Raw genomic sequence first — 19735 nt, forward strand, 5'->3', positions numbered from 1 at the left:
ATGTATTACTGTACGTACCGAGGTGTCCAGGGAGAGGCAGAGGGGAGTGTGGGCGTGGCAGCGTAGGAGAGGTGGTGGTCAGGATCAGACTTTTCCTGTTGCTTGTACGACAACTGTAGAGAAAAATAGAACATTGGAAAGAAGAAACCAAAGTAGATTAAAATGCTATCTGGCCCTAAAAAGAGATTATGAATTGGCAGAATATCTCTCTGCTGTCAGAGATACAAAGCAGAGACAGATTCCAACCAAGTACAGGCTCAGTGACCACAAACTGGAAATCAAAAAAGGATGACACAAAAAAATCATGGCAACCAAAAGAAAACAAAATATGTGGTACTTAAGTAGGATTTGTCATGCAGGACTTTCACTTGTAATGGAGTATTTTTAAATTGTTGTATTGGTACTTTTACTTAAGCAAAGAATTTGAATACTTCATTCACCACTGCTGTATATATACATATATAATTAATATATATCAATCTTAATGTTGTGTTAATGTTCATATTACAGTTATTGTGTATTGTCCAAATATTTGGACAAACTGTACTTTGATGCTTTAGCAACATTGTTCTTGACACCTTCATGCCAATAAAGCCCCTTTGAATTGAACTGCATTGAATTGAATTGAAATGTACACGAGAGGATATTGCAAGCAGAGTTGTGTTTGGCTACAGTATCTGTGCACAGCTGCATGTATATGTGCAAGAGAAGCAGACGTGCAAATGCACGGCTCAATGCAGGAGCACAACCGCGATAAAGAGAATTCAATTTCCTCAGTCATTCATCCCTGTCTGCCTCCTCTCAGCCAAGATAAGAAATGTGGGGAGAGTGGGGTGGAACAACAGCAAGCAAGGGAGAAAAGAAACGATAGAGATGAGAATCATAAAAAATGGATGTTGGAGCCAGAAAACAATATTGCAGAAACATTAGCTTTTCCCTGAAAACCCCTCCACTTTTCCATGACCTCAGTTAATTATGTTTGGGTTGCTTAATAGCAGTCACTACCACACTGAGTCACTTCAAATCTGCCTGTGGACTCCACACACATTCATGCTGCACATTATATCACTGTATCTAATTCACACACCATTAAGCAGTGAATTGAGCGAGCTTTTTGTATTCAAGAGACCCTTAATTTTGTTAGAATACTCACGCCACAGCAGCACAATTTAACCAGAAGGCTTTTCATTCATTCATTCAATCATTTTATTTTCAGTCACAGGTTGCACACTTAATGTTACTCTCAAAAAAAGAATGGTACATAACACAAATACTAGATGTAAACAACATCATCCTCCATCCTCATATATAACTACAATAACAATGAAATGTTAATGAACATGTGGACTTCACCCTTTGAGGATCACTTGGATCCCAGAGTTGCAAAACTTTTTAATATGATTTCAGCATAGTCCTCTCCAATAAAATCTATAACAGGGCTCCAGACAGAGAAAAACCCATTCATGTCATGAACATGTGTGAGCTTTTCCAATGGGAGAGGTTGTAGAACATTAAAGCCAACTGCAATATGGGGTGGTTTGTAATTTATGTATAATCTTAAACTGAATTTCCTGGGATTTGTAATTGATACTCTTTTGCTGTTTAACATGATTGTTTTCCATTGGTGATCAGTGATTGAATATTTAAGATCCTGTTCCCATGATTGCCTGCTGCTGAGAGTACTAATATTACTTAAAGAGAACAGTTTATGGTAAATGTAGCTATTTTTTTTTCGTCTTCTGCAGGCAGACTGGATGAATGAGTGCCTCACTCTGCTCTGGGCCATGACCTTCTTTATATTGTGGTACTGAATTTTAAAAAAATTGTAAAATCTGAAAAAGTGTAGTTCAATGATTTCATAGTTCCACCTTCATAGAAATCATTTATCACGTGGATTCAAAATGTGTTCCACTCTTTAAAACCAGGGTCAACACAAGAAGGAATAGTTGGGATTATCAACAATAAAAAGAGTATCTTCTGGTGATAGTAAATACCTTCTTTACACTATTCCATGTACTAAGAATGTTACTCACAATAAAGTTGTCCCTAATAACTGGTAATTGTTTAAGATTATTTAAAGCTGGAGTGCGGGACTTTTACATATAAATGAACATCTGTTATTCAAGACCTTGCCAAATGAGTTCACACAATGATGATTAAGTCTATCAGTCTCTCTGTTTCGCAGTATACTGGAGTTTTTAATCTGGCGTCTATGCCGACATTCTTGCACTGGCACACCGGTAATGCTGTGTTTTACGTCAACTAGTAATGATTGGTTTGCCAGAGCTGAAGGGCACCCACAGAGCATGTGTACCAGAGACCAGAGACTCCGGTTTAGTCCTCCGCCAACTTGAAAATAGAAGATACACTTGATAATGAGAGCAAGCTACATCCTTGCGATTCAAGGTCTACCCATATTGATTTAGGGTCTTGAGCCACCTATTCTGATATGTTTTTCAATTGTATTGACCAATGATAATATTAAAAGTTTGGTACTGCAAGACGTCCATTTACCACTGGTAGTTGGAGTTTCTCCAATCTCATTTTAGGAGGTCAATTTTTCCAAATAAACTTAGGCGCGATCCTATGCAGATCTTTAAAAAAGCTATTTTGGATGGTATTAGATGTCATTTGCATAGGATACAAAATTCTAGGGAGTATATTCATTTTAATAACAGCAATCTGTCCCAGGCAGGAAATTGGAAGAGACAACCATCTAAGTAAATCCAATTTAACCTTTTTAAAAAGAGGAGACAAATTCATCTTACCCAGATGGATCCTCCTTTTGGTAGGAGATATGGATCCCCAGATATTTAAAGCCATTGTTGGACAAATTAAATGGAGATGTTATGCTGTTATTTCGTTCTCTGCCACCTCCCAGTGGTAGAGCTGTAGATTTACCCACATTGATCTTATAGCCAGAGAGTAAATTCATTGATTGTTTCTAGCACAGCTGGAATTGATTGTTTAGGGTAGCAGAGAAATAGCAGTATATCATCTGGATACACGATATTATATGCTCCCTTTTCCCACTGTTAATACTGTTCACATATGGGTGTCTTCAGTGGTTCAATGGCAATGGAAAACAAAAGTGGGGACAGTGGACAACCTTGACAAGTGCCACGCCCAAGAGTGAACCAGGGTGATGTGAAACCATTAGCTATAACCATTGCTTGTGGAAAAGTACACAGTAATTTCACCCAATTTATAAATATATTGGCCAGAGGGAAACACCTCAAAACATTAAAAATGTATTTCCATTCGATTCGGTCGAACGCTTTCTCAGCATCTAAAGAGACCACCATAGAATGTAGAAGTTTGTTTTTAGCATATTGAATGACCCCCAATAAGGAATGACAACCTTGCACAAATCCTGTTTGATCAGGCCCAGTGATGGTGGGTATGATAGGGTCTAATCTCTTAGCTAAAAGCTTGGCCAATATTTTATTTTCCACACACTGCAAACTAAATCTGTATGAGGAAGGTTCCTCTGGGTTTTTATCTGGCTTTGGTATTAAGGAAATGGCAGCTGTCTGTGTTGATTCAGACAGTTTTTTGATGAGTTTTTTGATGAGTGGAGAGAGAATGTCTTTGAATACTTTGTATAGTTCTAGGGGAAAGCCATCGGGGCCAGCAGCTTTCCAAGAGGGGATGTCATCAATAGCTTCCCGTATCTCTGCAAATGTAATTGGCTTATTCAAAGCCTGTCATTGTTGCTCATATATTTGTGGTAGGTTTAAGTGTTCCAGAAGGCTTTTCAAATGTGTGCGTCACAATGTGCTCTGGTTTCCAAGGCAGTGAGAGGCATAAATAAATACAAATAAAAACAACAAAGAGCAGAGAACAAACAAAATGCAAACAACACCATCTCATCTGCACTGTCAGATGAAGAGAACGGTTAGTTTCCCCTCTCTCCCCTTTCAGCCCCAGTCACATGGGTTCACATGTGAGCGGGATGCACCACCCCTACTCACACACACACACACACACTCACACCTTCACTGACACTTGCAGTGCAAAGACGTGAGCTGACTGAGATGGGATCAACACAGTGAAGTGAAGATGCACAGAGACAGAAGGGTAGAGAAGGAGACAGCAACACGTTTATAGAAATAGACAGTGTCTACTTCATATTTGGATGAGAATAATTTATTCAGCAACTGAGGAGATTTTACGACACAAAACTACTAATAAAAATGAACAAAATTACTAATATTAGACAATAATCCTTTGTTGAAAAAACGGACCATGCTGGTTAGACAGAAGAATTTCAACTGAATTTAAAAACATTAAAAACAGATCACACTACGGCTTCACTTGTACAAATCTCTCTTCTTCAAACCCCATGCTGTTCTCACAGATGTAGATGGACACACACAGTTTATTATTATTATTATTAATCAAATAATAAAACATGATTTGTATTTGAGCCCTATCTTAAATAAAGACCAAAGTCGAAATTGAGTCTAAAACAAAAATTGTGCCAGTGTGACCGTATAGTTGGTCTGAAGTTGGTCTGAAGCTATTGACAACATTTCAAAAGCTCTCTTGGCCATTTTGCATGCACTTTGGAGATAATCCCTAACCTCAGCTTGTCACTTCTTGTCTTCTGTCAAGGTCAAGTTGTGCAAGATGCCAGGCTATCAGCCTTGTCCTGCACTGCACAACTCATCTGATGAAAACTGAAACTGAAGTTATTGAGGATCAACCTCATCAAATGTCTGAATATTGAACTTGAAACCATCTACTACTTTGTGTTTTTAATCTATGGCCTATTTGTTCATGTAAATTTTGGCAAATCTGCATCTTGAAAATGCGAGAAGTATTGTGACATTTGTGGCAATTTGTGAACGCATTATCTCTTCATATTCGAAAAATGTATTCATATTTGTCTACATTCTAAATTGTGGAGGTTTTTAAAAAATAAGGTCTTCACTGTTAACATGATCAGAGAAAAGGAAAAAGACTCAGAGCTCCCATCCCACCAGCAGACAGCTGACAGTTGATTGGCTGTTGGAATATTGCCAGCCGCCAATCCCACCTGGCTTTTTCAGTCGCCCTCCTGCCCATCTAGAGCTAATACCACCTAAATGAGCATGTGTCTCTGCTATCCAATGAAGTAATGTATACAGCACGTAGCTCCATTTCATATTCACATCTAAAATATTACCATAAGTTCACAAAACTGAGGAAGCACCATCTCATCTATATGTTTTCATTATTTTAACTGCACACAGGATGTCCTGATCGATCAAATCTATAACTAGCTTTATGGATATTGATCACATATGCCAATAGGTTGGATTTAATGCCCAAGTCAGATAACTGCTATTGTGTCATTTCACACTTTCTAAACTGGATCAATTATATCCTGGCGTTGGACTCTAACCTTAAACCTTTTTTCCCTGGGACAAACTGGTACTGACGCAGCAGTGATACCAATCATCTCAGTGAGTGTGTGTACATGTATACTCAGTGTGTGAGGTTCAACATGGTTTCACTGGCTTTCATCACTTCAATAACTGCTTCTGCAGACTAAAGGGAAAGACAGAGAGACAAAAACAAAGGCAAACCGAGCAGCAGGACTATTCTTGGTTAATGGATTCTCAGTGCTGCAGGAAATCAATGGAGCCTGGCTGTAAACACACAAAAACACTCAGTTCTTGGCCTTGAATTTTCCTGTACAGCTTGCATGTCAGTATTTAGAGCTATGTGTAAACATGTAGACACTAACTGGCGTGTATTTACTCTACAAATCCAGAAAGCCTACAATGCAATGCTGCTGATGCAGAGTCCAAATTTCAGAGCAGTTGCTTGGGGCCCATTCCTCGTTCGATGGTCATTCAAGATCAAGAGGGAGGTGGGAGGGAGAGATGCACTCCATTGCACTCAGTAAATCTGGGTTGTACTGGCTGTTGCTGAGGGCTGGAGAGAGGGATGGAGGTGCAGAGACTGCGGCAAGGAAGGAGATGTACAGAGAGATAGGAGTGTTAGCCTGTGATCACAATATGAAAGCAAGATGAGGGGAAGCAAATGTTCTTTTTTTCAGGGAGAGAAGAAGAAAGCAACTGGAAAACAAAACAAGGAAAAATGAGATGCAGGTTGAAAGCGTTCCCAGTGGTGCTCATCACCCACACAGGAGCAAGGTAAACATGACCCAGTTTTTTCACCATTACACACACACACACACACACACACACACACACACACACACACACACACACACACACACACACACATAAACAGACCACATGAGTATTGTGCGCTGGGTGTGTAAGCGTGAGCAGATGACATAGAGGCTGCCAATGCTTGAACAAAGCCAGACAAATAGGAGCCTTCATCCTCTGCATGTTCATACTCCTCCCTCTACTTAACAGCAGGAGGGACGTGGACTATTATTATTGATCAAACCAAACTGCCCCTTCATATGAGACTTCACAAATGTAGCCATGATTTACAAAGTCAAAAAGAGGTATAGGTGATATATCTGAGGCATGAAGGAGGGATTGGAGCAAAACAAAAGAATAAGAAAGTGAAAAAGCTAAAGTGCTTCAAAGAGAAAGGACGGAGAACGAAAGAGGCAGAGGGGGAAGATTGGCTTGTTTACTGCCACAGCATGCAGAGAGCAGGGAATTAATGAGATGACCAGAGATAGAAATGATAAAGGTGAATAAATCACTGCATGGGATATGTTGGGTGAAATGAAAGGGATCGTTCAGGGAGGGGGTTAAAGAGAGTGGAAGGTGGAAGAAAATAGAGGTGTTGTTGCACCACCTTAAATTAAAAAATATCAAGTATTCACAGTTTTTAATTTTATTTTTTTGTTTAAAAAAGTGGAGCGTGCATCAGCCCTGTTTTCTTTTACTGTATACATATCTAAAGTTTTGTAACAGCATGAAAAGACTTGAGCACTTTATTTCAGGAACAAAAACCTGAAGAAATTTAGTTGCCATCTACAGCCCTGGGGGGGGGAGGGGAGAGGAGGGAGTTGTGGTCATGTGATGGCTTGTTGCTACGCAGTGTGCGGCAAGGAGGCTCTGATAACGCCGACCAGGGACCACAGAGAAAGAAGAGAAATACTGCTTGTTACAGAAGTCACTCAAGTTCACTGTTTGAGGGGGGATTGAAGGGAGAGAGAAGGAGAGACAGAGAAAGAAGACAGATGCGCAATATATCCTTTTAATGGTGATGTCATGTGAAATCACCAGCGTCGGGTGAAGGAAACTAGTGATACAGTAGTGTAAAAGAACACACTGGGTCATGGACAGAGTGACATTGGTCAAAATGTCACAGGTTTCATCCCTGCAATCAGCAGTAGCCTGTATACTACCCTAAAATGACTAATATTAAAATTCCTGTGAACCTCTTAGTCACACCGTCCTCCTTCAAATCAAAGCAGGTGTTCTAAATCAATTATATTTACATTTGTATTGCAATTACTGTGATCACAGAATAGTCATCAAACAGTGAGTGCGAGGACAGAACTACAATATGAGACAGGAAAAGACAGAAATAGGTGCTTTTTTAAGTGGAGATAGCGGGTGCAGAGGCGGAGAATGAACTCACCACCAAAACAATAACTATCAAGAAAAAAAAATAGGAAAACCAGCATACAAACAAACAACTGAACCAAATGACAGGTTCTAACAAAAGATCATGCATAAGGGCAGTGAAATGGAAAGAACAACATATGTGCTTGCAGTTGTGCTTTAGGTATTAAATGTGCATTATATGCATATACAGAACAAATGTATGTGCAGATATTATAACATCTGGAAGATGTTCTCATAATATAAATATAAATGTGAGAAAAGGATGCTTTGGCTGGCTGCAACTAACAATTATTGTAATATTATTTTCTCAATTTAATGATTGTTACATGATTAATGATCATTTGGTCTATAATATGTCATATAGTAAAAAGGACCTGTCACAATTTCCAAGAGCCCAAACTGACATCTTCAGATGTCTTGTTTTGTCCAACCAACAATCTAAAACCCATTCTTGCATGGTATATATGCAGTTTACAACAATAACAGAGGCAGATTTGACTCTCATAAATATTAAACATTTTTAAAACAATAGGTCCTTGATTTCAGACAAAAGCAGCTTTCTCATTTCTAATCAGCAATTTGCTGACTAAAATGACAACTGTCACTGGCAGATTTGATCAGATTTTGGATAATTAAGCTAACGTTAGCTCCACTCATTGGTTAAAAATCCAGACTTCTGGTGACTTTTTAATTTTGTTAAGTTTGTAAAGGAAAAATTTAAAATCAGACCGGTGTTTGACCAAACACAATGAGAAGCAGGACAGAGCTGCTAATGTTACCTGAAGCTCTGCATCCAAGACCGGTTTCCTCACAGTGAGAAAATACTACACAGTGGATGTGGTAGTTGTGAGCTGGGCTTTTTTTTTAAAGTAACCTGTAACCCCACAAACTAATTTAGTTAGCTAATGATGTAGTAATGATTTAATGACACACTTTTGTCACATTTAAATAAAGGATAAGGAAGAAAAAAGATGAAGTAATTCTTTGTTACTACTGTTGGTGGTTAGATAGTTAGCTGGTAATTTGCTAATGATTGCAGCAAAAACAAATGGTTTAATCCATTCATCAAACTTTTGCTCGGCTGCTTATTTTTTGAGAGGCAAGGAAAAAAAGACACCATCTTCCAAACTCTATAAATGCCCGGTATCTTAAACCTTTACAGGCCTGCTGTGTCTTATTACAGTTGTTAAGTTGGACAATCACTGTCTGTGGGAGGTGTTTAGCAAACAGTCAATTTACAATTATATAAAACAGAGAAAAGCAGCAAATCCTCACTTTTAAGAAGGTGGGACAAGAGAATGTTTGGTATTTTTCCTTAAAAAAACAACTTTTACAATTAATCAACAATGATTAAGAGCAATTTATCATTTCAGCGCTAGAGCTGGGGTATAATATTTAAGCTAAATTTAAAACAGCACATAGAGTGGAGTGTGTAAAGTATATGGACAGTATATATTGTTTAGTGACCAGTCCAAGTCTCTAAGTAAATCTAATAATATTGTCCACTGGGTCATATGAGCAGCAGTAAAAGGCAAGGACATAAGCTAAAATGGTCACGATGAGAGCCTGAGGCAAAACACTGTCCTTACTCAGCTCCATCAGATCTTCACTCGACTGCACCGAGCATTGTGTTAAATGTCAAAATCATCGCCTGGCTTAATACACAATGGCCAGGATAAAAGGCAAACAGACACGTTGACCCTTCCTTGTGCCTCTTTCCCTCATTTTCCTCAGCTGTCTGGGGTCCCAAACATTCCTGACAGAACTTCAAAGCCTCTCAGGCGGGATGAAACACTCTATTTTCTCATTTGTTTGTTTCTTTTTAAACCTGTAATACGCTCAAATATTCAGTCTGGGGAGTTACACAGCAGCTGACAGTAGCAATATCTATCAAGCACAGGTAAATTTAGCCCTGTCAAGAAGCCCATGTCCTTAAAAGTGTTCTCCTGTTTGAGAATCCCTGAGACAGTGGAGGAGAACGAGGATCAAAGAGAATAAGAGTACCATTACTCTGAGAGGAGAGGAAAGACGGTGCCCTTTACTGAAATCAGGAACTAATGGGAGATGTAGCACCTGGTGTGTATTGAACTGTGGGTTCCTCTTGGGGAAAGCTACAGCACTTAGACGGAGAGACTCTACAGTCTGACTCAGGTGTCTTGGCCTCCCAGTGACCTCCTTTGGTTTGCACATAATTGGTTAAGTGAAGTGGAATGGCGTATTTAGTTACAGAGGAGAGTTTATGAGCAAAGGGCGAGGATATGATTGTGTGTGTTGAGAGGATGTATGTGTGTGAGAGTTGTGTGGTTGTGCGTATGTGCAGGTATTAAACTGGGTGTGATTATTGTCTAGTGTGTGTGTGTGTGTGTGTGTGCTGTCTGCCTCACAGGACCCGCACCGAAGCACTTGAGTTAACAAACACACAAAATATTTATTCTCTCCACTTATTTCATCTATATTCTAGTCACCCACTTTCCTTTAGCATCCAGCCAACCAACCAAGCTTTCCATTCTTGGATGGCACATTTCCAATTTTTTACAGTTTACAATTTTGTTGGCTGAAATTACAGAGGGATGGGTTCGAATCCCACCGCTGCCAGCAGTGTAATGCTGGTGCATGTTAGCATTAACTATTACATTGATTAAATCTGATTTTGGGTTGTGGGTAGGTAAAAGAACAGGGACAGCTTCAACAGAGAAACGTGTGTACTTTAATATTCGTTGGAAATAGTAGGACCACATCAATCAAATCATATAAAACACCCCAACAACCAATACCAAAAAAAGATCATCTACAAAACAAATCTTCACAAAAATAAATCATCAAATCATTTTACACTAGCTAGCTAACTGAGTTGATAGAAAACAGACTTTGGCTGACTTTTTAATGTTTCCAGCTGAGTCATATTAAAGGTGCAGTGTGTAGAATTTAGTGGCATCTAGCAGAACGGACTTGGCAGAAATGGAATATAATATTCACGAGTATGTTTTAATTAGTGCATAATCACCTGAAAATAAGAGTCATTGTGTTTTCGTTACCTTAGAATGAGCCCTTTATATCTACATAGGGAGCAGGTCCTCTTCTACGTAGCCCGCCATGTTGCACCGCCATGTTTCTACAGTAGCCCAGAATGGACAAACCAAACGCTGGCTCTAGAGAGGGCCTTTCGCATTTTTCATGAGTTTCACAGCCACCATAGGTTCTTCTACACGCTTGGAAGGGGCTAAAATACTGAGAGAGAAGTTGCATGTCAAAAAGTCAGCATTATTCTTGTACTGCAATGTTGAGCTAGTTAGTCTCAGCATTGTAAGTATTACAAGGAAAAATGAAAGATCAGACTGTTATTTTGTTCAAACTAGAGCTGCAACTAAAGATTATTTTCATTATTGATTAATCTGTCGATTTTTTTGGATTAATGGATTGGTCCTTAAAATGTCAGAAAATGATTAAAAAATGATGATCACTGTTTCCCAAAGCCCAAGATGCAACCTATAACATCTTGTTTTGTCCCGACCAACAGTCCACAACCCAAAGATATTCAGTTTACTATCACTGAGGACTAAAGAAACCAGAAAATATTCACATTTAAGAAGCTGCAACCAGAGAATTGTATAATTTCTCCTTAAAAAATTACTCAAAATGATTAATCAATTATAAAAATAGTTGGCAATTAAATTTCTGTCGATTGACTATACTTTGCAGCTTTAGTCCTAACGTAAACCCTGTTAGGACTATTTTCATATTTACCCTTATGCTAAACCCTTATTCTGAAGTACATAGCCTCATGATTAAGTGATGTAATGCCCAGATCTTATCTCACTTGACCGTGACATGCAGAAGACTACAGAAAGAGTGCATGAAAGAAAGGACGAGGGAAAACAGAAAATAAGTGAAAGAGAGATAGATCAAAGAAGAAAAACAGAAAGAAAGACAGAAAGAGTGAGAGCGAGGCAGTAAAAGCCAGTATGCGTGTCTTGAATGCTCACGTAACCTTAGTGAGCTAGTCCCTAATGGAAGAGCAGACACAGATATCACCCCAGGGCCCTGCGCTCCATCTCAGCCTCTCCTTCTTTCACCTCTTGCACAACCGCCCTCTTTTTCCACCTTATTCACTTTCATCCTAATCATTTCCCTGTTCTTCTGTCTTTCCAGGCTGTAATTTTCCTTCCTTGGCTTGTTGTCTTGTAGTAGCTGAGCTAAACTTTCCAGTACTTTGCAGCTACACACATTTACTGTATACATTTTTAGGCATTTAGCTTATTCTCTATACATTATTCTCTCTTCATTTCATATACATTTCAGGATTTTTAAAGCAATTCTTCTTGAGGTTGAGCAGGCATGAAACAGGGTGAGACTTCTGCGTTATTTCCATCTGTCTGCCTGTGTGTCTGGGCTCAGGTGTGCCATAGCGAGAGTCTCTGCTGTAATAGAAGCCGGTTTAATTCCCGATCAGCAGGGGAGAATGAAGTCACTCTGAGAGACTCAGCATGACATCCACTAGTGCTGCCGCTAAGGAGAAAACCCCCGGTGCGTTAATGTCAGCTCAAATTTTCTGGGTGTTGACATCAGAGTGATTAAAAGTATCAATTAAGTACAAAAGAAAATAGCGCTTATATTATTAATCTATGAAATGTGATATCGTGATTTATGATTTGTGATCATGTGATTTTATTGATCCCTACAGGAAAATTCTCTGTTCACTGGCGGTTGTTCACAGTAAAATGCAGCTATAGCTCGTAGAGATTCAATGTCTTGCACAAGAAAACTTCAGCATGTTAAAAACTTACTCCAAATAACCCACCTCATCCTTCAACAGAAAAACATTTCTCAGTATTGGTGAATCAGACTGATGTAAAACATCTGTCTGACTCATATTTGGCTCGTGTAATCATTCATTGATCACTTCAGACAGTGAATCAGTCTACTGGCAGGTCGGCTGTAACTATAAACTATGTCACTATGATGAGTCACTGATGCCCCTTTTCAATTATTTAACATTACATTCACATCAGGGTGAACAAAAGCATAACCAGAGTCAAAGATATAGTGGTAAATAAACTATGAATCTCAATCTCAAGTGTTTTACTAAACTTGTGTTGTTCAGTTGTTTATTTCTGTATATATTTACATGTTGTTGTTCGATATAATGTATGACAATAGTTCCTGTAAATGTATTAACTTTTAGCTAGATCGTGTATGCCATAAGATGAAGGTTGTCCTTCATAACAAGAAATACCACAGTATGTGAAATAAAAGTGGAATCTGCATAAAATGTGAAATCATTTGTCTCTTAGAACATACACATGTATTATTTTACAAATCAATACAAATCCCAAATTTCAACTATCACAACAGTGATACAGCCATGCTAGCACCTGTCAGGCTGCACTAAGCCACAGTGCGCTTATGTTAGCATGCTAAAGGTAACATGCTCACAATCTTAACATGGTGATATTTAGCAGGTATAATGTCTACCATGTTCACCGTCTTAGTTCAGCGTGTTATTAGCGTCATTAGTTTTTGGTCATAAATTAAAGTATTGGACAAATGCAATGGGAGTGGAAAAATCAAGAGATCACTAAAATTATTACAATTCATGCTGCGAGAAACATGAAAGGGTTTAACACTATAATGATTTGGATGAATATCACTTAAAGGACCAGTGTGTAGGATTTAGTGGCATCTAGTGATGAGGTTGCAGATTGTGACCAACTGAATACCCCCCTCACCCTCCCCTTCCAAGCATGTAGGACAACCTACGGTGGCCACAAAACTTGCGAAAAATTTAAAAGGCCTTCTCTAGTCAGTGTCAGTGTTTGGTTGTCCATTCTGAGATACTGTAGAAACATGGCGGTGCAACATGGCGGGCTCTGTGGAAGAGGACCCGCTCCCTATGTAGATATAAAGAGGTCATTCTAAGGTTACGAAAACACAACAATTCTTAGTTTCAGGTGATTATAAACTAACGAAAACATAACTATGAATATTATATTCCATTTCTGCCAATAGATCCCCCTAAATCCCACACACTGGTCCTTTAAGTAGCATACTATAAGTGCATCATCATACAACTTTTGCAAGTTTTCATGTTGCATCCTTTGCTGGAGCTGACTTGCATAACCTACCAGACCTTTAGTATGACGGTCACAGTATTCTGTAAATCAGCCTTTGAGAAGCAATGACTAAGACTCTCAACATACACACTCAGCAGAACACAGCAGAAATCTAAAACCAAGTTAGACACACATGCACACGTGCCAACAGTGACCTCACACCCTCACACTGTCAATGCCAGCCTGTTTGTATTGTATACTGCAGGCACTGTAGACTCACATACAGAAAAGATTGAGCAGCAGAGCAAATAAATGAAGGAAAAGAATTAGAAGGATGTCCTACCACACCCCACATCACAGACCGAATCATCACCACGCTGCCTCTTGTACCTTTTAGTGCGTCGGAACATGTTGCTCGTTGGGTATCTGGGTGTAGCTCTGAGCAACAGCAGCAGCAACAACAGCTGAGCGGTGAGGCAGAGCAGTCAGAAAGCAGAAGGTCTCTGGAAAAATGTCATCGCAATGCAACGCATAGCTCCCACAACCTTTGGATGTGCGCTGGTGTCTGTGTGTCTGGGCAAGTGTGGCAGAGAACCAAAGCACAGAGAGAGAGAGACAGAGAGAGAGAGAGAGAGAGGGAGAGAGAGAGAGAGAGCAACAGAGAGGGAGGGATGGAGGGAGGTAGGGTGGGTCTGTCTTTTATAGAGGAATAACAAAAGGCAGCAGGACACTGTGGGTCATTTTCTCAAGGCTAACATGCCATGGTACAGAGTGTAATTTTGTGACTTATTTGTACTTGTGTTTTGCGTTTTCCTCTTTTTTCTTCTGTGCTCTCTGTGTCTGTGCACTGAGAGAACCTGACAGGGAGTTAAAAGCTTTTACTGCAGGCTACGGACATCGTGAATGAAGGAAGAGGAGGTAAAGGGAGGTTAATTTATCTCAGCAGAGACTGAAGAAAGACGACAAGGTCATGTGGACTGTTACATAACTGTAGAAAAGATGTTGAATGGAATCAAAGATCCAAAAAAGCCAATGACGCTGTATGCTAAGCACACACACACACACACACACACACACACACTGAATGGGTATGCTGTGTTTACCCATGAATGGATGCAGTAGGCAGATTGAATGTGAGGCCAACTCCACTGAGCTCATCTATAATAAATGGTGGCTCATAGTGTCCTACAGAGGGAGACGGGATGTGATGCGAAGGAGACAGAGACAGACTGAATCCAAATGCAAAATGTCTCGAGAGGGAGAGAGAGAAAGAAAGAGAGAGAGGGAGGCGAATGATGATAAAAATGGGAAATAAAGTAAAAGACAACAGTGAGATGGATAGGAGAACACGGCCCGCACACAACCAGAGTTGGTCTGCGGCCTCATTTCATGTTTGATTACCCATGATGACTCAGGATGAGGGGGCAGTGTATAAGATGGATAGGTCAGGGAGATGGAGATGGGGACAAAAAAAGACAGTGGAGACAGAGGTAGTGGGCTGTGACCACACACACACAAACAGATTGACACTTACTCAATGGAGCAAAGAGATTATAATGAAGCATCTTAAACGCCCTATTAACGTGCTATTTGTCTGATTTAATACTACTTTACTGTCATTTTGTTCACTCTTGTTTTTTGTATGTTAAAGGAAAAATTTGACTGTAAAATTGACGTAATTGCTTTCTTGTCGAGAGTTAGATGAGAAGATCGATACCACTCTCATGTTTGTACCATAAACATGAAGCTATAGCCAGCAGCCAGTTAGCTAAGCTTAGCATAAGGACTGGTTATGTGCTGAGCGCCAATTTTTTTTTTCCTAGGAGGGCGAAGTCAAGACCCACCCTACTCTGTCTCTAATTGGCTAGTACTCGTTGCCTTTGTGTGTTGGGTTTGTTAGGTTTAGGCATGAGGAGTGAGATTGGTTAGCGTTAGGGTAAGCATATCAGGGTAAGCCAATCAGAGGCAAAGTAGGGCGGGTCAGGACTTCGTCATCCTAGGAAAACTAATATTGCGTGCTGGACTATTTCCCTCTCTGAGCAGTACTTTCCTGGAATATCTGCTGGTTGGTCTCCCTCCCCCATAAAACAGCGAATTGACGTTTTTGCACTTTGGTATTTGTACGAATAAAATAAACGAGATATAACATGTTAATTAGTGAACTTTAGAGGTGATTGTAGGCAGATTTTGTCATGTTTGGACAGAACCAGGCTAACTGTGTCCCTCTGTTTTCAGTCTTTATGCTAAGCTAAGCTAACTGGCTGCTGGCTGTAGCTTCATATTTAGCATACAGACATGAGAAAGGTATCAATCTTCTCATCTAAGTCTCCACCACAATGCGATTAAGCGTATTTCCAAAAATGTCAAATTTTACCTTTAATTTTGCTGTCTAATTTACTGTGTATTTGTGTGTGTGTGTGTGTGTGTGTGTGTGTGTGTGTTTTACTATATTTATATTTACCACTATGTGTCTGGTTCTGTAGTTTATTTTCTACTTTTGTGTTGCTTGTGACTTGGCTAAGGCAGATTGCTAATACACTAATAAATAAACTAATAACCAGACAAACTCCCAAATGTGTAAGAGGGAGATAGAGAAAAAAGCAAGAGAGGGGATTTAGAAAAGAGGGATAGCTCGAGGGGAACTGAAAGGCCGAAGGGTGGAAAAGAGAGTGGAACAGAAACAGATTAATAACTGAGCAGTAGGAGGAGAACAGGGGAGATAAAGAGCTAGAAACTGAGCAACTGCATAAGGCGGACTGGCTTTCAGGACCATGGACAGCATCCAGAGTCCCGGCTGGCCTTAATCAGACTCCGACAGACTCCCAGCATCCCTCCAGCCAGCCTCCTCCTCCTCCTTCACTACAAGGACTGCACTCCACACTCCGCACCACAAGCACCATTGAAGCATCCTCAGAGCTTTCAAACACAACGTGCAAATCATGCTCATCCGAGGAAGCCTGCCAGTCTGATTAAAACTCAGGAGGAGAGACCTTGCTGATGAATGACCAGACACATGGCAGCTACTCTTCATGTGATTGTTTTTCTTCTCGGAGGGACCCAAGGTCTCTCCCCAGAGAGGAGAGAAAAAACAGAGGGAGGGATGAACAAAGGTAACACTCACCTGCTATTCTTGCGAGGCAGTGGCAAATCCTTCTGGAAGAAACACAAAGAAAAAGAAAAGAAAGAGAGATCAGGTACAGAGAAAAATCTAATATATACTAATATGAGAGATAAAGAAAAAACATGCTATTTACATACTTGACAAAACACCTCCAGAATAACAGAAGACATTATACCAGTAGTAGTGGTAAACCACTCCTCATGACCTTTATTTAACTTTGTGTATAAAACTGGTGGAGTGCAAAGTTGCTATGAGCATTTTGAGGGCATCTTCCTTCTTAAATTTAATGTTTTTCCTGTTGAAACTGGGATCCAGTTTCAACAAAAAAAAAAAATAAAGAAAGCCCTCAATGCAATATCAGGTAGGTAGAGAGAAAGAAGCAGGTTACTTAGCGGATTAGTGGGATTGTTGATAAATCTGTGTTGGTTTTAATATTTGATTTATTTCTGCCTGCTGATAAATTATGTAATCAATAAAAATACACAGTTTATACAGGAAGTCAATGTTTTATTTAGGAAGGTTTTTTTTCTTTTGCTTTACCCCTTAGTTTTACATTCATTCAATTGAATACTGTTCGTTATCAGTCGATGTAGATGGAGACCTTGTTTTGATACAGCAAGTCAAATCTTGCATAAAGTGATAACATGGCATTCTATCATAAGCAGAGCAGACGGTCACACTGAGCCTGATAGCATCCTGCCACCAAATACAAGAGCCACAGATTCTGAACAACAAACCACATTTGCCTTCCTGCTAAAGTCTCCTTATATAACTTTACAAACATGAACACACGTCCTGCACCTTAGCTTGCCGAATGAGCTGGCAAACAAACATTCACCAGGGGTAAGTGCACCGCTAACATCAGTTAGCAGGCTAGTTAGCCAATTAGCTGCTCAGCTGCAGCTCTTTAAACAGCCTAGAAATGTACCTAAAAATGTCACTTCACTCTGGTTAGATGTTGGTGTGGTTCTTACTCTTCAATACCACTGCTAACAAAACACCGTCTGCCCATGCTACAGCACAAGTTTGTTTACTTTGTCAGTGGTTATCCACAGTGTATTGTCAGCACTCTGGCAGCCTGCCAGCTAATGTCAATCAAACAAGTCATTGATACGCCCTTCTAGCCACTGAAGCAAAAAGGAGCATTTCTGATATTTCCCAAAAGACGCTTTTTCTGTGGCATTCGCAAGTACATTATGTATTTGCGTCTGTTTGTCTTCAAACCAGTGGGTCTGTTCATTTCTGCCTCTGCTTTGATCAGCAAGGCACATCTCTCTCTCTTTTTCTCCATCCATCCATCCTCCCATCTCCTGAGTCCAGATGGACAGGGAACATTGGGCTGAAACAGCAGCAGACACTCACTGCACCAAATGAAAACAGTGTGAGCAGTGCCAGATCTCATGCCAGCACAGCCTGGCTCCTTACAAAACCCTGCACTCTGAGATAGAGAGAGAGGGAGGGGACACAGGGTGTAAACAAGGGTGGAGTAGAGGGTGAGAGAGAGAGGGGTGGGGGAGTGAGAGATCGTGCCTGGAGCCACATCCTTGAGCCTTGAGTATTCTGGCTTTCAGCTCTGTGTGTGCGTGTGTGTCTTCTGAGCCATTACACAGTATATAGTAGCAGATGTAATTAATGCATTAGCCGCTTCACACCTTCTCCTGTCACATGCAGAGTAACGTTGTTAAGGTGCTGTTAGCATCACATCGACCGCCTGGTAACCACAGTCAATGCAATTATTAGGTTAACCTTCAGATAAAGATTTTCTGTGTGTGTGTGTGTGTGTTTGTGTGAGTGAGCATGTGTGTCTGTGGACCTGCTGCTACTGATCTCCTCTACAACACAATAAGTGAATCATACTGTGGCTGCCTGAAAGCTCTGTGTTACAAGGACAAACCTCCAACACAGCAGAGTGATTTTATGTCGTCAGTCGCCTTCCACAAGGTTAAGTCTATGACACAGACAACAATTACTCGCAGAGGAGAAAACGGAGTAGAAGAGGCAACACAATACCCAACATAAAACACTCACCCGATAAAAAACAAATCACAGACTACACAGCTATTCCACTGCACCTGCATTTCCTAAGGGTTTACATGCTAACAGAGACAAATCCCTCTTTACAAGGACGACTGAATATTCAAGCTATTGATCCCTCTTCACTTTGTCCTTCATTGATCAGGCTAATTGACCCTGAGCCGTCAGAGCCGAGGACAAGATGACTTACAAGAGCAAGAGGCATCGAGAAGGGCTTCTTAGTGATGAGGGGGGTTAACTATACAAACAAACCCTGACTAGACCTGACACTCAATGCTGTTACGCAGCAGCATTTCAGTCCAGTGTAAACACAACTACATAGGACCTTGTGTTTACATTTCATGTGTACATTTAATACACACTCCCATTGTTTCACGAGAAATTATATAATGGTTTAACATCATTAATGATTTTATTAGGCTTAATTTAGCCTAATAAAGAGGACTAAACTGTACATGGGGGCAGTAAGGACTGTTCTGCACAAAAAGTACAAAAATAAAAACTAAATCTATCAGTGGAACAGAACAGATGATACCTCCTTTGTATCTGATTCCAGACCTGAGAACATCTGCTCACTGTCTGACTGATGTCTCTCTGTGGGACTCTTTAATGTTCAGGCATGTCTAGACAATAAAAAAGAACCAGTTGGCACATTAAACAAAGTGCAGCCATCTTTTGCCTGGAAGAATAAATAGGCACCATAAATATGAGGCTTCCACCTTCCCTTCCTCAAATGACTTCTCTCCCTGGTTCAAGGTTTCACAGAGTAAACAAGAAAAGTAGGAGCTAAATACAGAATTATAACTGAGTCCAGACTGTGCAGTGAATCTACAGGACTGTAGATTATATCCCTGCTGTGCTGCGGTAGCTCAATTATCAAATCCTCAAGTGACATGACCTTTATTAACCCAGTAAAAATTCCATTAAAGTAATCCTCTGTCACCCTCACTTAGATACTATATTCCTTAGTAATCGCT

At 40.1% G+C, this 19735-nt stretch overlaps 1 protein-coding gene across 1 annotated transcript in view; it reads right to left on the reverse strand.

Annotated features, from left to right (window-relative positions):
- The window catches only part of LOC137167908 (microtubule-associated serine/threonine-protein kinase 1-like), a 49472-nt gene that overhangs the window by 21337 nt on the left and 8400 nt on the right, over positions 1–19735 (reverse strand). Inside the window, exons 2-3 of the mRNA XM_067570253.1 lie at positions 16725–16753; positions 19–113 (exon numbers count right to left, since the gene is read on the reverse strand). Coding sequence (XP_067426354.1) covers positions 19–113; positions 16725–16753 — 124 coding nt within the window. The remainder of the gene's footprint in view (positions 1–18; positions 114–16724; positions 16754–19735) is intronic.

This window comes from Thunnus thynnus, chromosome 17 (assembly GCF_963924715.1).
Source record: "Thunnus thynnus chromosome 17, fThuThy2.1, whole genome shotgun sequence".
NCBI lineage: Eukaryota > Metazoa > Chordata > Actinopteri > Scombriformes > Scombridae > Thunnus > Thunnus thynnus.